Source organism: Lithobates pipiens, unplaced genomic scaffold (assembly GCF_037356315.1).
Source record: "Lithobates pipiens isolate NorthernLeopardFrog02 unplaced genomic scaffold, aLitPip1_a1.2 Scaffold_35, whole genome shotgun sequence".
NCBI lineage: Eukaryota > Metazoa > Chordata > Amphibia > Anura > Ranidae > Lithobates > Lithobates pipiens.
In genome coordinates, this window is record NW_027507811.1 from 19,248,669 (window position 1) to 19,266,273 (window position 17,605).

At 42.9% G+C, this 17,605-nt stretch overlaps 1 protein-coding gene across 1 annotated transcript in view; it reads right to left on the reverse strand.

The window, feature by feature from the left end:
• Positions 1-17,605, reverse strand: part of LOC143955188 (uncharacterized) — a 49,169-nt gene that overhangs the window by 28,485 nt on the left and 3,079 nt on the right. The window contains 5 exon segments of the mRNA XM_077465279.1: positions 28-219; positions 330-527; positions 616-786; positions 4,255-4,671; positions 15,668-16,968. Coding sequence (XP_077321405.1) covers positions 28-219; positions 330-527; positions 616-786; positions 4,255-4,671; positions 15,668-16,968 — 2,279 coding nt within the window.

Genomic DNA, 17,605 nt, shown 5'->3' on the forward strand with positions numbered 1-17,605 from the left:
TGTCCCAGAATTCCCGGCACCGCTCACCTCTCCTGTCAGCAGCTCCATCATCTTGTTGGTGACTTCTAGAATCTTCTGCTCATTATTTTTCTGTAGGGTTAGGAGGGGTGGTGGATGCATGGTGATGGGGTCTTGTCTTTCTCTTTGTCTTGTGGACAAGCGGTGACTTTTCCATCTTATATTATTCTCAATAGATGACTTCATAACTACAGTACAGTCCTGTAATATACATCAATTATTAGCATAGCCGAAACCTCCTCACCTGACAAGGCAGATCTGTTTTAATAAAAGAGTTAAGAATGATTAAACACTCCCAGGATTCTCCTCACCTCTCCAGTCAGTAGACAGACGATCTCCAGTGTGAGTATTAATATCCCATTATGGAGATTATTGTTTTTCACATTTACATAATTGAGAAGCTGTTGATTCTCCATCATGACGTCCTTGTAGAGATCCTTGTGTCCTTCTAAATACTCCCACTCCTCCATGGAGAAATAGACAGTGACATCCTGACACCTTATAGGAACCTGACACACACAATAATACAGTCACCATCCAGACACAACCCTTGTCTGTTACTGGATAATGTCCCAGAATTCCCAGAATCCTCCTCACCTCTCCTGTCAGCAGCTCCATCATCTTCTTGGTGACTTCTAGAATCTTCTTGCCACTGGTTACCTCTGCTGTCAGGCAGTGAGGTGGAGGCACTGTGATGGGTGATGTCCTGTGAAGATGGCTGCTGGGTGTTAATGGTTCACCAGATATTTTTCTCACTACTTTATAATCCTGTGTATCGAGAGAAAGTAACAAATATCACTACAGACCTCCCAGAATCCTCCCCACCTCTCCGGTCAGGTCTGTGTTTTATTAATAGAGATAAGAGTGATGTCATGTGATCTCCCAGAATCCTCCTCACCTCTCCGGTCACCAGGTAGATGATCTCCAGGGTGAGGTTCAATATCCTTTCAGTCATGTGATTTTGGCCAATCTCCATCTTTATTTATGTGATCATGTGATCTATACAGGACTCTCCTCTCTGTAGACGGATAATAAACTGAGAATTATCTGGACTGTAATGGGATGAATAATGTCTGCACAGAGTTCCTCCTTAGTTTGTACATCATAAATTACCTTTGAATAACAACTTCTACCAAAATCTTCAATTTTTGGCTTGAAATTACTGGGGAAGAGTTAGGACTTCTTTCTTTCACTTCCTGTTCAGCATGTATCTAATTCTATAAACCAGAGGCTCTGGATGGACAGTTGCATAAATGGCTCTATATTTAGGATGGATCCGGTATATAAACCAGAGGCTCTGGATGGACAGTTGGATAAATGGCTCTATATTTAGGATGTATCTGGTCTATAAACCAGAGGCTCTGGATGGACAGTTGGATAAATGGCTCTATATTTAGGATGTATCTGGTCTATAAACCAGAGGCCTTGGATGGAACATTAGATAAGTAACTGTGTACTCATTATAATAGTGTAGAAGCATCTGCTGAATATAAAGGCCATCTCGGTGACTATGAAGAGGATTACTGAATATAAATGTAAAACAATTCATATTACCTCCTCTGCTGCCAAGTGAAGGAATATCTCTACTTCCTGCAAACATGGCTCTCTTTAGCAACTTCCCGTCTGTAGATGACATCACTTCCTGTCTGTATCTTCTATCACTTCCCGTCTCTGCGTTCCACTGACAATAAGTGAGTTCACCACCTTGTGCATAACATACAAACTGCAGCCGGTGTTTTTTTAAATACTTTAACAGCAGACATGCACACAAGATCTGTAGTTGGTTCTCCAAGATCTTTGGAACAACCTACCTACCGAGTTCCTTCAAAAACTGTGTGCAAGCCTACCTAGAAGAATTGATGCTGGTTTGAAGGCAAAGGAGCGGTCACACCGAATATGGATTGGATTTGGATTTCTCTTCTGTTCATTTACTTTAGATTTTGTTCATTGAGAAATATAAACTATTAACCCTTCTATTTCTGAAAGCATTCTTCATTTTTTTTCAGAACTGCCAATACATTTTGCACATTACTGCATATCTATAGTGAACAGCATTGTGCATGTCTTTTATTGAACTGTCTACTTTATATGACCAATAAATATATATAGTTTGCTCTTTAGCTCAACGGCACCAGGCCTTATATTTGTACCCATGTATGACATACATATTACAACTTAAACTTTGCAAAAGTGATATCCCTAAACTATGTCAGATACCCAAAACGTCTTTGGTGTAAGACTGTGCAGAAAAACTTTGTCTTAGGGGGTTATCTTTGGGTGGGTTATTTTCTGTCCTGTCATTACCATTCCCAGTGTCACCAGAGCCAGTGCAGTCAACAACTGTTCCTAAACACCATCACACCAATGCAGCGTTGTGTCTGTGTCCTGGGCCTGCCGTGTTTAATGCATTTCTTCCTTGTTGCCTGAAACAGCCTTTTGTATGTATGCCTACCTCTGCCTGCCGCCTGAACTAAGTTCCTGAGAGACCAGTCCCAGGCATCCCCTGCAGACAACTGCACTTCTGGAACCATAGGGACTCTTTTGCTCACCCTCTGTTCAGCCTCCTATACTTTCTTATCAGTGAACATAGCATTACTGGTGGCCTGGTGGCCATGAACCGGCAGGCTAGGTTTTCTTGGCTTAAAGGCACAAGGTTATGCTACACACAACTATATTCCCTGACAAGTGATCATTACAGTACATTTTTTAAATACAATTGGTTGATTTTTGTGATACACAAGACCGGCACATAATCGGTACATAACCGATACTTATTCAGTCCAAACATTGGTAAAGTCTCACACATGTGGTATCACCATACTCATCAGGAGTAGCAGAATATGCTTTGAGGTGAAATTCTAGTTATGCCTATGCTGCATGTGAAAATTTCTGTTTTTAAGCTGACAACTTTTTGTAAAAAAGAAAATACATTTTCATTTTCTTTCTGCATTTTCCAAAAATGTGTGGTATTCTTCAAAAGACTCACCATGCCTCTTAAAAAATATCCTGGGGTTTTTACTCTCTAAAATGTGCTCATTTTGTGGGCATTGCTACTGTGCTGGTGCTCTAGGGCCTCCAAACTATGATAGGTAGTCAGGATATTAGACGCCAAATTTTGCCTTTTGCAAGTCTAAAGGTGCTCTTTGGATTTTGGGCCCCTGTCAGGAAATGAATACAGATGATGTTCATTCTCATGCAGTTAATGCTCGTGCACATTTTCCAGCACACAGATGAGCTTGGGCCAGTAACCAACATGCACTGAAATATTGGTGTATCTGCATGCACTAGCATGCACCAGCGCTTACACAATGTCACGCACCTGGTTATTGAGCCTAATATGCAGAGGGAGGCCTCCCTTACGATCCTGACTGGTAGAGCTGACAGGATGCACAGGAGTGCAGAACAGCACGAGTGCCTGGCAGGATCAACAGCTGGTATGCAGGTCTGGTGCTCCAGACATAGCTGGGACAGCAGGAACAGCAGGTGGAATGCAGCAGACTGAAAGCTGAAGCTGGAAGGCAGGCACTGACAGGATTCAGATGGATGGTCCCAAGGATTGAGACACAGGAAGGTCAGGCAGGCCGGGTCATACACTGGAGAGCAGTACTGGAACAGGTGCAGAAGGCGGAAGGAAGGTCTCTAGGCAAGACTGGTGCAGATAAGCCAAAGCATCAGACAGGAGAGGGGTTGTGGACAAGCCGGGGTCAGATACAGTCGGATGGTAAGGATAGTCACAAGGCAAGCAGATAGTCTCAGGAAGGGATCAGGAACACAGGAAACTCTCAGTGAACACTGTAGATCAGGCAGCAAGATTCCTCTTTTATGACAGGGTTTAAATAGCGCTTCTGGCGCCAATTGCTGTGCTGTGCACGGACGCGTATGGAATTGTTGCTCTCAGCAAGCCTTTCCTGACTTTGCCCCCCTCCAAGGAGTAGCCTCCGGATGCCCAACCGGGCCAACTTTTCAGGGTGAACTCTTTTGAAGGACAGGATTAATCTCTTGGCATGGATGTTATTTTCCGGTTCCCAAGAATTTTCTTCTGAGCCATAACCCTTCCATTTCACCAAGAAATGGATCTGAATATTCCTTTCCGACAGTCCATAATTGCTTCCACCTCATATTCTTCTTCCCCACTTCCCCATTAACAACCACAGGTTCAGGGGGATCAGAACTTCATCCAGGAAAAGGATTAGCGATAGCGGGCTTAAGTAGGGAGATATGGAAAACGGAGTGTACCCAAAAGGACTCCAGCAGTTCCAGCTCGTAGGCCACCTCATTGAATCTTCTCTTCACTGAAAAGGGGCCTGCGAACCTAGGACCCAGCTTCTTAGAGGGGCAAGCAAGCCTTACGTTCCCCGTAGATAACCACACCTGATCTCTGGGTTTCAGGACTAATTTTCCCCGTGTTTTCCTGTTAAAAATTTCTTTGTAGCATTCCTGTGCCTTGGCCATGGTTTCCTGTAATAACTTGTTATTAGAGTTGAAGAAATGTATGGTTTCAAAAGCGGCTGGCACCGGACATTCTGGAAGAGAGTTGGGTAAGAATGATGGGTGGTATCCGTAGTTGACGTAGAAGGGAGTTTGATTAATGGAACAGTGAGTAGAGTTATTATAAGCGAACTCAGCCAGTGGCAATAGAGACATCCAGTCCTTCTAGGAAAATGAAGAAAAGCATTGCTCCAGAGTTTGGTTGGTCCTCTCCATCTGCCCATTAGTCTGTGGGTGGTAGGCAGAGGAGAAGGACAATTCAATGCCAATGGTTTTGCATAATGCTTTCCAGAACCTGGAGGTGAACTGTACACCCCTATACGAGGTAATGTTGACAGGAATTCCGTGAAGCCGAACAATCTCCCTGATGAAAACTCGTGCTGTTTCAGGGGCAGATGGTGTTCCTTTCAATGAGATAAAGTGTGCCATCTTAGATAGCCTGTCGACGACTACAAATATAGCAGAATGGCCTTCATGTGGGGGGAAGCTCCACAATGAAATCAATGGAAATAGATTTCCAGGGCCTGTCTGGCACGGATAAGGGTTTGAGCAGACCCCAAGCCTTGGTTCGGTTGCACTTGCTCCGGGCACAGATAGGGCAAGATTCCACATAGTCCTTACAGTCCTTAGCAACCTGGGTCCATCAGAAGGTGCGCTGCACCAAATCGGCTGTCTTGGAAATGCCAAAGTGCCCCGCTAGGGCATGTTCATGGCAAAGTTTGAGTATGGTAATCCGGAGGCTCTCGGGTATGAAGTTTTTATCATTAAACCTCAGGAGGCCATCTTTTGCAAACAACTTTGTCTCCAGAGAAATAGGAACTTTGACAGAAGCCTGTTTGACCCTGGCAAGTAGATCTTCCTCCACCAGAAGAAATTTTTCCACAGGTAGAATGGTGTCTGGGGAGGCAGCTGTTCCAGAGTCACTGAACATGCAGGACAAGGCATCTGGTTTTGTGTTCCTTGAGCCAGGCCGGTATGTAACGTGAAAAGGAGAATCTAGAGAAGAACAGTGCCCACCTGGCTCGACAAGGTTTTAGACGTTTTGCCGTTCTCAAATATTCTAGATTCTTGTGATCTGTATACACTAGAATCGGGTGAGCTGCCCCTTCCAGCAGATAGCGCCATTCTTCTAGCGCTGCTTTAATTGCCAAAAGTTCTGGGTCCCCAATGTCGTAGTTTCTTTCCAGAGCAGATAATTTATGGGAAAAGAAGGCAATAGGAAACAAGAGAGGCTTAGGACCCTGACATTGTGAGAGCACGGCTCCGACAGCGATCTCAGAAGTGTCCACCTCCAGGACAAATGGCAGAGCAGGATCAGGTTTGTTTCAACACTGAGGCAGAGGTAAACAGACTTTTGAAGGAATCGAAGGCTGCTTGGGCTTCAGGGGTCCAGTGAAAATGGGTTCCTTGGTGAGCTGGGTGATTGGTGAGATAATGGCAGAAAGCCCCTTAATGAAATTACGATAAAAGTTTGCAAATCCAACGAACTGCTGGATCCCCTTCTTGTCTGTAGGGTGTGGCCATTCCAAAATGGCTGAAATCTTTTGAGGATCCATCTTGATGCCCTCAATGGAAATAATCAGTTCTAGGAATTGTATACTTTGTTTTTTGAATTCACATTTTTCAGCATTGGCATATAAGCCATGTTGACGAAGGCGACTCAGAACGTACTTAACAAGCTCATGGTTTCTGTCAATGGAGGAGGAGAAAATCTGAATGTCGTCCAGATAAATGATAACGAACAGATCTAAGTAGTCCTGGAAAATATTGTTAACAAAGTGCTAAAAGGTGGCAGGAGCATTGCACAACTCAAACGGCATCACCAAATACTCAAAGTGTCCGAATCGAGTGCAAAAGGCCGTTTTCCACTCATCACCATTTCTGATGTGGACCAGGTTATAGGCTGCTCGAAGGTCAAGATTAGTGAAAATGGTTGCAGCCCCCAACCTCTGGAAGAGTTTGGGCACCAGGAGGAGAGGATAGCGATTTTGATGGTAATCTTGTTGAGTTTGCGGTAATCTATGCAGGGTCGAAGGGTATGGTCCTTCTTCTCAATGAAGAAGATGTCGTCTCCTGCGGGAGAGGTGGATGGGTCAATAAATCCCTTTCTCAGATTATTATCGATGTATTCCTTGAGAGTAATTAGCTCTTATTCGGTGAGAGGAAAGATCTCGGCCCCAGGGAGGAGCTCAATAGAGCAGTCGTACACTCGGTGTGGTGGTAATGTCTCGCCGTTCTTACTAAATACATCCAAGAAGTCATGAAACTCCTCAGGGACTGACTGGCAGATTTCAGAGTCCAGGCACTCCAAGAATCCTCCTCACCTCTCCGGTCAACAAATAGATGATCTCCAGGGTGAGGTTCAATATCCTTTCAGTCATGTGATTTTGGCCCTTCTCCATCTTCATTGATGTGGTCATGCGATCTATACAGGAATTTTCTGGAATGTACTGGGATGAAAAATGTTTGAACAGAGTTCCTCCAGAGTTTTGACATCGTAAATTCCCTTTAAAACAACAACTCCTACCAAAATCCTTACTTTTGGGCTCCGTTCACATACAGGCGACCCAGATCACGAGCAGAATCACTGCATTTTTGCCCACGATCCTGAATTATGGCAAATCGCGGGACGCCTGTGCAATCCCTGTCATTTCCAATGGCACCCCGATCGCGGCACAATTTTTCCGCGATTGTCGCCTGATGAATCATGGGATACCTATCGCCCAAAAGAAGTTCTTCAACTTCTTTTGGGTGACAGGCATACTGGGATTCTGCTTGTACGATATTACTGTGATTCGTCAGGTGACAATCGTGGCAAAATTGCACCGCAAAATGAGTACCATTGGAAATGACGGGGATCGCTCAGCGCCCAGGGGATTTGCGTGATCTAGGATCGCAGGATTCTTTATCCAGGATGCCTAGATGTGAATGGAGCCTTAGGCTTGGAATGACTGGGGAAGAGTTAAGACTTCTTTCAAGGTATTCTTTTGTGTCCTGGTTGGGGAGATTTCCTTTCGCTCCCTGTCCAGTCAAAAAAAATGTAAAACATTTTTTTTTTTTAAAGCTGACCCTTTAAAAAAAAAAAAAAGTCCTTAAGTGCACTGTGTTCGGACACATTGCACCTATGGGAAGCGCCGCGTCTATGCAATCACGAGATTGCAGAAGATTGACTTGGGCAGATTCTAGAATGAAAGAAACCTCCTTCAGGAGGGAGAAACTGAGCCTTGTTTCCAAATGTAGGCCACAGTCATTGCGCTGTCCAACCTGAAATGCTGCTCTCAACTCTAGGACAATGGACACCATCTTGGACCCTTAAAAAGAGACCGCTGGCTCTGAGCCAATTGCTCTTGAAGTAGGGCTCCCCTACTACTTTGCTGGTGTCTGACTGCACCACCAGCCACTAGGTCGTCAGAAGGGAATGGCATTGCAGATGAGTTAGTTTCTTCAACCACAAGTTTAGGCTACTGGTCCAGAAACCCAACTTGAATGGGAGTGAGAGTTAAACGGAGTCTACCTGAGTTACTGTAATGAGGCGATTTCTATGGCTTAATCAGAGACGTGAAGGATAAACGATCTCGAAATATGGCCAAAATGCTTGCCTTAAGGGACCACGTGCCAATCACCAAAGCTGTACCTATGTCCAAAGAGGAGCCACAAAGTTCCCCTAAGGCATGCATGGGTGGCACAATCCCAAAATACCAGAAAGCATCCTGACATGGAACTCTTACTGACTTCTTGGTTTATGAGTTGGCTTCCCAGTTTTTCCTGGACTCCCAGACAAATGCAGAAGCTGACCTCTCTGGAGTGAGCATGGAAACTGACTTTTTCGGTCTCCTTTACTCAGCAGACATTCATCTTGAGGCAGGAAGCCAAACTGACCACTATTAACTTCTTCAGATCTATACCCGAATGATGGCTACAGCGTGGACCTACTTTGTCGGGAGTACGTCAATATACATCCTCCCGTGCAGTCGCAGTGTGCTCTGTGATCAGTGAGTCTATGAGACTCTGCTGATGACAGATCGGAGTAAGGGGTCAATCACCATCCTCATCTCTGGTTGCTTAATCAAAGCAAGATTCATAGTCATGTTCCCCCACATCTTTCCCTTTGGAGAGCCTGAAGGGGCTGATTTGCATGGGAACAAATCAGCCCATAAAAATAATTAAATGCAGTAAAATAGTTTGCTCAGTAACAAACCCTAAAGGGTTAACCACTGTTAGAGGAAGGTAGAAGCTTCCATCTACATCCCTGATTCACCAGGTGGTTAATGAACTAAACCTAGCCCTGCCAGGAATCAGGACATAATGAAAGAGTTTTGTTCAGAAAAGCAACAAAAAGGTAGGAATTTGCAACAGAATCATAACAATATTCTACAATGTATACAAATAAAGGGAATTGTAGACATCATAAACATGCTTCTCCCCCTTTTATTTGGGTGAAAAACTGGAGAGCACAAAGAAATATAAAAGGATATCCTATATTTCAACAGGCCATAGCTGGCTCCAGTAGTCTTCCACAGGTGACTCCTCTACCTTCTCTGGAAATGCTGGTCTTTTGAGGGGGTTGGCACAATGGCACAACCAAACATGAAAGCAAACATGAAAAGCCACCAACAGATTATTGACATGTGTGAACAGACACAGTATTACTTTGTGTACCTATTATGCAGAGTAGTCCCTGTGTAGTAGCTCAGGCTATGCATAGTGGATGCAGGGAGCAAGGCACAAAAATACCCAGCATTCATTTGGATTCAAAGCATTTTTAACAATTTAGCTCACCCAACCTCTGCTATCCGACTGTAAACACCGACACAGTGTGGGTGCACATGATTAGGGGAGACTGTGCCAACACCGCTGCCAACTTTACATGGACCAAGCAGACCCCAGACAAGGCTGTTAGCCATGAAAAAAGCCGACCTGAGGACCAGCACCTGGGCTCACTGGATTATGGGTCATTTAGTGGAGACACATGGAACTGCTTCCAGCCTAATCCACACACATGGACGGGCGGCCAGTCCTTTAGACCAGCCAGGTAGAGGCGTACACCTAGGTCCTGCGCATAGGAGGAAAAAAGAAGAACGCTGAGGCTGTAGGTGGGCTCAAATTTATATGAGTTACGTCCTGGAGGTATGGGGGGAACCCAGCTGTGCTGACATGGAGCCGTCAGGAAAAGTACTTTAACATCCATGTCTTGGTTTGTTTTTCAGTTTTATTGCTTTTAATTCGGAGGTCCACCCTAAAGTGGAGCTTCCGCTCATTGGAACCCTCCCCCCCCTCCGGCACCACAATTGGCACCTTTCAGGGGGGAGGGGGGTGCAGATACCTGTACAGTACAGGTATCTGCACCCACTTCCGGCATAGATATCTGCAGAAGGTACGCCCCTTTCCGAAGGTCCCCCGCTGTCTGCTGGGAAACACACGGATCCCAATGACAGCGGAGACCATCCTTATTGCGCAGTGCGACTCGCGCATGCGCAGTAGGGAACCTGGGAAATGAAGCCGCAAGGCTCCACTTCCTGATTCCCATACCCAAGATGGCGGCGGCAGCACCCGAGAGACGACCGAGAGATCGGCTTCGGGTGCCGACATCGCGGGCGCGCTGGGCGGGTAAGTGTCATTATTTTAAAAGTCAGCAGCTGCAGTATTTGTAGCTGCTGGCTTTAAAAAAAAAAAAAAAAAATGGCGGAACTCACGCTTTAATATCACATGCAAATAAATATCACATGCAAAATAAATTCTGTCAGGAATGACATGAAGAGACAGAAGGATTTGAGGCAGCTGACATCCACAGAAGATCTGTACTTGGTTCTCCATGATGTCTGGATACAACTTACCTGCCGAGTTTCTTCAAAAACTGTGTAGAAGTCTACCTAGAAGACTGATGGTGGTCTGGAGGCAAAGGGCGGTCACACCAAATATGGATTGGATTTGGATTTCTCCTCTGTTCATTTACTTTCCAGTTTGTTCATTTATAAAAAAAAATAAACTATTAACACTTCTATTTCTGAAAGCATTCTTCATTTACAGCATTTTTATTTCAGAACTGCCCATACATTTTGCACATTACTGCATATCTATAGTGAACAGCATTGTGTGTATTTTTTTGAATTGACTTTTTTTATGTGACCATTAAATATATATTATATTCAGTGTCTACATTAGGTGCACTTTGTGAGAAAATCTCCTCTGTGTTAACTTTTTTTGTTTATGAAATCAAATAACTTGCTGCTGGGTTTTGTTGTGAAAAGCATTGTGCTTTTCACAATTACACCCATTAAATCGGTTTTAATCATAATAAATAATAATGCATGGGCCCTGTAAAAGTTCTGTGGTTTATCCAGAGTTGCGTATTTCAAGCTTCAGGATGGAATTTGCTCATTAGTTCAATGGTGCCAGGCTTTACATTTGTACACAAGTATGACATACAGATTACAAAAAAACTTTGGAAAAACGACATCCTTAAATCATGCCAGATGCACAATAAGTCTTCAGCGTGTAAGATTTTGCATACATTTTATTATATATATGTTATTTTAGATATTTGCTTTGGGTGGGTTCTTTTCTGTCCTGTTACTGTCTGTATATTTTTAAAGAGTCTTATTTATAAAAACCGGCTGTGTGCAGAGACGGATGTGTAGGGATTATGGAACGCGTTCATATTGAGCACAGGAGGTATGCAGAGTTGGGACCCCCCTGGAGGACTAGTGGGAACCCTCATAATGGACATTGGAGGTCTGCATAGTTGACAGGAGGTGCACATGATGGCAGGAACCTTTCATAATGGGCATAGGAGGTGTGCAGAGTTGAGACCCCACTGGAGGACTGCTAGGAACTCTCATAATGGACATTGGAGGTGTGCAGAGTTTAAAGAAGGCGTGCATTATGGCAGGAATCCTTCATAATGAGCACAGGAGGTGTGTAGAGTTGGGATCCCCCTGGAGAACTGGTGGGAACCCTCATAATGAGCACAGAAGGTGTGCAGAATTGGGACCTCTCTGGAGGACTAGTGGGAACCCTCATAATGGGTACGGGAGGAATGTAGAGTTGGGAACCCCCTGGAGGACTGGTGGGAACCCTCATAATGGGCAACAGTGTTCCTGATTGCTGTCACACCCGCACCAGTGTTGCCAGACTAGTTGAAGACAGCAACAGTTCCTGATCACATTCACACCAGTCCCAGTGTCACCAGGCCAGTGTGGCCAGCAAAAGTATCATTAATTGTAGCAAAACCAGTCCCAGTGTTATCAGACCAGTATATGCCAGTAACAGTCTTCCTGGTCTCCAGCCACACCAGTGCCTGTGTTGCCAGAACATTGTAAGCCAGCAATAGTGGTTCTGATCACTGCCATACCAATGACAATGTCAGTAGAATAATGCAGCCAGCAACAACCTTCTTAATCGCCAGGAACCAAGGCCTCCAAAATATAATAGGTAGTCAGGAAATGAAATGCCTAGTTATGCCCTTTGCAAGTCTAAAGGTGCTCTTTGGATTTTGGGCCCCTACCAGGAAACGAATACAGCAGATGTTCATTCTCATGCAGCTAATGCTCGTGCACATGTTTCAGCATACAGAGGAACTCAGACCACTAACCAACATGCACTGACATGTCGACGCTTACACAGCCCAATCATGGGAATAGTGCCAAGATGTCTTGATGTGTGCTAATCACTGGATGTTCACTTCAGCTTCCCTGTGACCTTTGTTCCTGATTTTGCTGAGACTTCTAGCTGCTGACCAAGCTTGCTCCTGACCTTGCTCTGCCTGCATTCCTGGTACTGACTATGCTTCTCTCTGCCTTACCATATATGGCCCTGGCTCATTGTGACTATGTCTCTGTATCTGGCAGTTACATAGCTGTCGGCTCCCACGCTTCTTTCTGTTACAATAGGCTCCCACGCTTCTTTGAGCCTTGTACCTCTGCCACCCCATTCAGGGGTGCTTAGAAAAGAGCCACAATGGAGGCCCTATAGTCAGCTCAGCCTCTAACCAAAGTATGTGACAGCGCCACTGATCGCGAGAAGTAGTACATGGTGTTTTGGTGGTGTCATTTTAAGTATGTCTATGCTGTGTGGTAGGAATAGCTTATACATAGCTTATAAATTGACAACTTTTTGTAAAAAAATAATATTATTATAATAATTATATTAATTATATATTATTATATATAATTAATTATAATATTATTTTCTTTATTTTACAAAAATGTGTGACAATAAATTAAATATTCAGAAGACTTACCTTGCCTTAGAAAAATAATTTTGGTGTTTGCTTTCCAAAAAGTGGTCATTCTGTGGGTGCTCCAGTGCTTCCAAAATGTGATATGTTAAGTAATTATTTGCATAATCTATGCCTCTTGCAAACCTAAAGGTGCTCCTTGGATTTTGGACCTCTGTATGTGGTTAGGTACTGAAAATGTCAGTTTCCTAGGCTCTGAAAAGGTCTCACACATGTGTTATCCCCATAACTCAGGAGCAGTAGCAGAATGTGTTTTGGGTGAAATTCTAAGTATGCCTATACTGTGTGGTAGAAATAGCTTAATAATTTACAACAATTTTCTTGCTACATTTTCCAAAAACACGTGGCAGAAAAATGAAATATTCATAAAACTCATGTTGCCTCTTCTAAAATACTGCAGGGTGTTTTTTTTTTTTTACTGTACTGGTGCTCCAGGGCCTCCAAACATAAGATAATAGTCAAAAAATGAGAGCCTAATTTATGTATATTGAAAGCTTGAAGACACTCCTTGGATTTTGGGCCCCTCTATGTGACTAGACTATGCTCAGGAGGAATAGCAGAGTGTTTTTTTGGGGGGAGGGGACAATTCTAAATATGACCATGCTGTTTGAAAAATATCTTGTTAATTGACAGCTGTATATAAAAAAATAAAAATTCTTTATTTTACAAAAAATTGTGGCAAAAAAGTGTTTTATAGACTCACCATACCTCCACATAAATATGCTGGGGGGGGGACTTTGCAAAATTGGGTCATTTTTTGGGTGTTTCAACTGTTCTGTAACTTTATAGCCTCAAAAAAAGTTAAACGTAGTCAGAAAGTTAGATGCCCAATTTATGCCCCTAAAAAGCCTGAAAGTGCTCCTTGGATTTTGGGCCCCTCTACGCACAAAAGAAACAAAAAACTCACGTGGTATTCTCATACTGAAGAAGAGCAGAAGAATGTGTTTTGGGGTGTAATTTTAAGTATGTCCATGCTGTAAGTGAGAAATAAATAGTTAACATGACAAATTTGTGAAATAAAATTTTATTAAAATTTCTTAATTTTCCCCAAAAAACTCACCATGTTTTACTAAATACACTTTGTGGTGTACATTTTCCAGAAATAGGTCACTTGGTGGGTACTTGTACTATCCTTTCATTTTAGGGCCTCAGGAAACTAGATAGGGCATCAGAACCTTAGGACTGATCGATTTTCAGAAATTTCTGTCAAAGTTTTTAGAATGTAAAATTGTCACACAGACTAAATAATACATACTGATTTTTTTATTTTTTTATTTTAGAAAAGAAATATAGCAGAATACATTTTGAAAAAAAAGATGATTTATTTGCAACAGAAAATAAAGGAAACAGTTCTTTTTCCCGTTTACAGAGTAAACAAAAACACAACCAAAAGAAGGCTTTATCTTTCTTAACTGCTTTCCAACCAGGCCAATTCTGATATTTCTCTCCTACATGTAAAAATCCACATTTTCTTGCTAAAAATTACTCAAAACTTCAAAACATTATATTATTTATATATATATATATATATATATATATATATATATATATATATATATATATATATATATATATAATTAGCAGAGACCCTAGCAAATAAAATAGTGATCATTGCAATTTATGTCACATGGTATTTGCGCAGCAAGACATTTTTTGTAGGAAAAATTCACTTTAATGAATAACCCCACCCCCAAAAAAAAACCCCACATTATTAACCCCAATTTTTTTGTATAATGTGGAAGATAATGGTATGCCAAGTAAATAGATACCTAATATGTCACGCTTTAAAATTGCGCACACTCTTGGAATGGCGCTAAGTTTTGGTACTTAAAAATCTCCATAGGCTAAGCTTTAATACTTTCCAGAGGAGGTCATGCACTAGAATTATTACTCTCGCTCCAAAGTTCATGGCGACTCCTCACGTGTGGGTTGAATGGCGTATCTTTATGCGGGCGTGACCTACGTATGTGTTCACTTTTGTGTGCGAGCACAAGGGGACGAGGGCACATAAAACATTTTTTTCTTGTTTCTTTTATTTTTATTTTTTAATCTTTCCCTTTCATTTTTTTATCACTTTTATTCCTTTTAAAATGAATGTAAACATCCCTTGTAATAGGAACAGGGAATGAAAGGTCCTCCGTACACATAGATCTGAGGTCTATAAGTCCCCACATCTCTCTTCTGTGCTGGAAAGCCTGAGATAAAAAAAAAAAAAATCTCAGGCTTTCCTGCAAAAAAAAATGGCAATGTTTATATCTGCTGGTTCCGGAAAGTGACGTCATGATGTCGCATCCAGCCTCCGAGGGTCATAGAGATGGCCAGGGAACATCTGGTCCACTGCCAGCTCTATGGTAAACCACTACGGTCGACAGAATCATTCTCCGACTCTGACTAAATTATTGTTGCCCCCAGAATATGAATATGAAAAAGGTTGTTAGTTTGTGTGAATTTTCTGGTGTGCAACAAGTGATATTTTGTGATAAAAAATTTTCCTGCACTCTGCATATGATTAAAGTGGTTGTAAACCCTTACAGACCACTTTGACCTACAGGCAAGCCTAGATTAAGGCTTACCTGTTGGTCCAAGAAATATCTCCTAAGCCTACACGGTTTAGGAGATATTTGCAAAAAGACAGGCGCACTAAGCATGCCACTGCTAATGGCCATATGCCATTAGTGGTGGCTCCTGTACGCATGCACGGGTGTGACGTCATTGCCGCTCCGGCCAATCACAGTGCCGGAGCTACGATACCCGGAAAGAAGATGGACGCTCCGTGGAAGAGGGGACAGTGGTGACATCGCTGGCTCCTGTGTCAGGTAAGTGACACATAATGGGCTACTATGCGATGCATAGTAGTCCATTGTGCTTTACCTTTGCTGGGAAACAAAGAGGAAGTAAAACCCATCAGGGTTTACTTCCTCTTTAAGAACGCTCACCAGTGTGAGTTCTCTGGTGTGCAACGAAATATCGCTTTGCTATGAAAGATTTTCCGCACTCTAAACATGAGTAAGGACGCTCACCCGTGTGAATTTTCTGGTGATTCACAAAGGTTTCTTTAACTTTGAAAGATTTTCCGCACTCTGAACATGAATAGGGAAGGTCACCTGTGTGAATTCTCTGGTGTTTAGCAAGGTTTCCTTTATCATTGAAAGATTTTCCACATTCTGAACATGAAAAAGGACGCTCACCCGTGTGAATTCTCTGGTGTCGAACAATGTCTGCTTTATTAAAGAAAGATTTCCCGCACTCTGAACATGAAAAGGGACGCTCAGCTATGTGAATTAGCTGGTGCTTAACAAGCTTTCCTTTACCAGTGAAAGATTTCCCGCACTCTGAACATGAAAAGGGACGCTCACCCGTGTGAATTCTCTGGTGATCAACAAGGTTTGCTTTATAAATAAAAGATTTCCCGCACTCTGAACATGCATAAGGACGCTCACCTGTGTGAATTCTTTGGTGATTAACAAGGTCTCCTTTATAAAGGAAAGATTTTCCGCACTCTGAACATGAATAAGGACGCTCACCTGTGTGAATTCTTTGGTGATTAACAAGTTCTCCTTTATAATTGAAAGCTTTCCCGCACTCTGAACATGAATAAGGGCGCTCACCAGTGTGAATTCTTTGGTGATTACCAAGGTGTGTTTTATCATTATAAGATTTCCCGCACTCTGAACATGAATAGCGGCGTTCGCCCGTGTGAATTTTCTGGTGTCTTAGAAGGAGTCCATTGCAAGTAAAACGTTTCCCACACTCTGAACATGAATAGGGACGTTCACCTGTGTGAATTCTCTGATGTATTATAAGGTCTCCATTAAAAAAGAAACATTTCCCGCACTCTGAACATGAATGGGGACGCTCACCTGTGTGAATTTTCATGTGCCTAACAAGTAATGGTTTTTTTGCAAACGATTTCCCACACTCTGAACATGACAATGAACTCTCTTCTGTGGAAACTCCTTCATGGCTTGAAGAAGATTTCTTGGGAATAGAAGGATCTATTGAAGTATCTGTACTGTGAGATCCTATAGTCTTGGTGTGTGATCCATCAGAAGATTCCTCAGGATTAGAGGGATCCATTGATCCCCCCAATTGGGAAGGTGTGGGATGTATATTTGGAGTAACGGGATTTCCTCCTGGAGAATATTGTACAATGTTATTATCTTCTGCATTATAATCTGGAGATACAATGAGATGTTCCTCAGAGGTATTCCGGACATTGTGTCCACCTGTTGGGAAACAATTTACCATTAAATGTTATAACCTTCCATTCGGGAGTCATATATGTTGGTCCTTCACCAAATAGTCTATAAGAGCTCCGGCATGGATTTGGGGGCAATTAGAAGAGAAAAATATGAATAAAAACCAAGCGAAAGTGTCCAGAGCTCCACACACAAAGTGCACAGTGCTATGTCTCTTCTATTTTCGTGTGCAAAATTCTCTTCCAGAGTTTAATAAAAATGTTCTCAGTGCTCCACACCACCCGCTATCCCCCCACCTTCACATCGGAGAACTCACCAGAATTCTATGACCTCTCTCTTACCAATGGGTCATTAAGCCCTTGTATCCCCCAAGGGGAAGATCATCCAGGACCACCACCTCTATACTACATCTCCAGTTATCTCATACCATACCTGCCGGTATCTTCTCACCTCAGATCCATCCCAGACTCTGAAATATCAACAAAGATGGCTGCTATGCCATCACCTTCTGCAGCGCTCTCCACCAATCAGCACACAGAATACCGCCAATGTCAGAGAGCAACTCCAAAAGCTCTGCAATGTGACCGAATGGGGAGGAGCCACAATGCTGTCAATGATGACATTGAGAAGGTGGCCTTGGATGATCTTCCCCTTGATGGATACA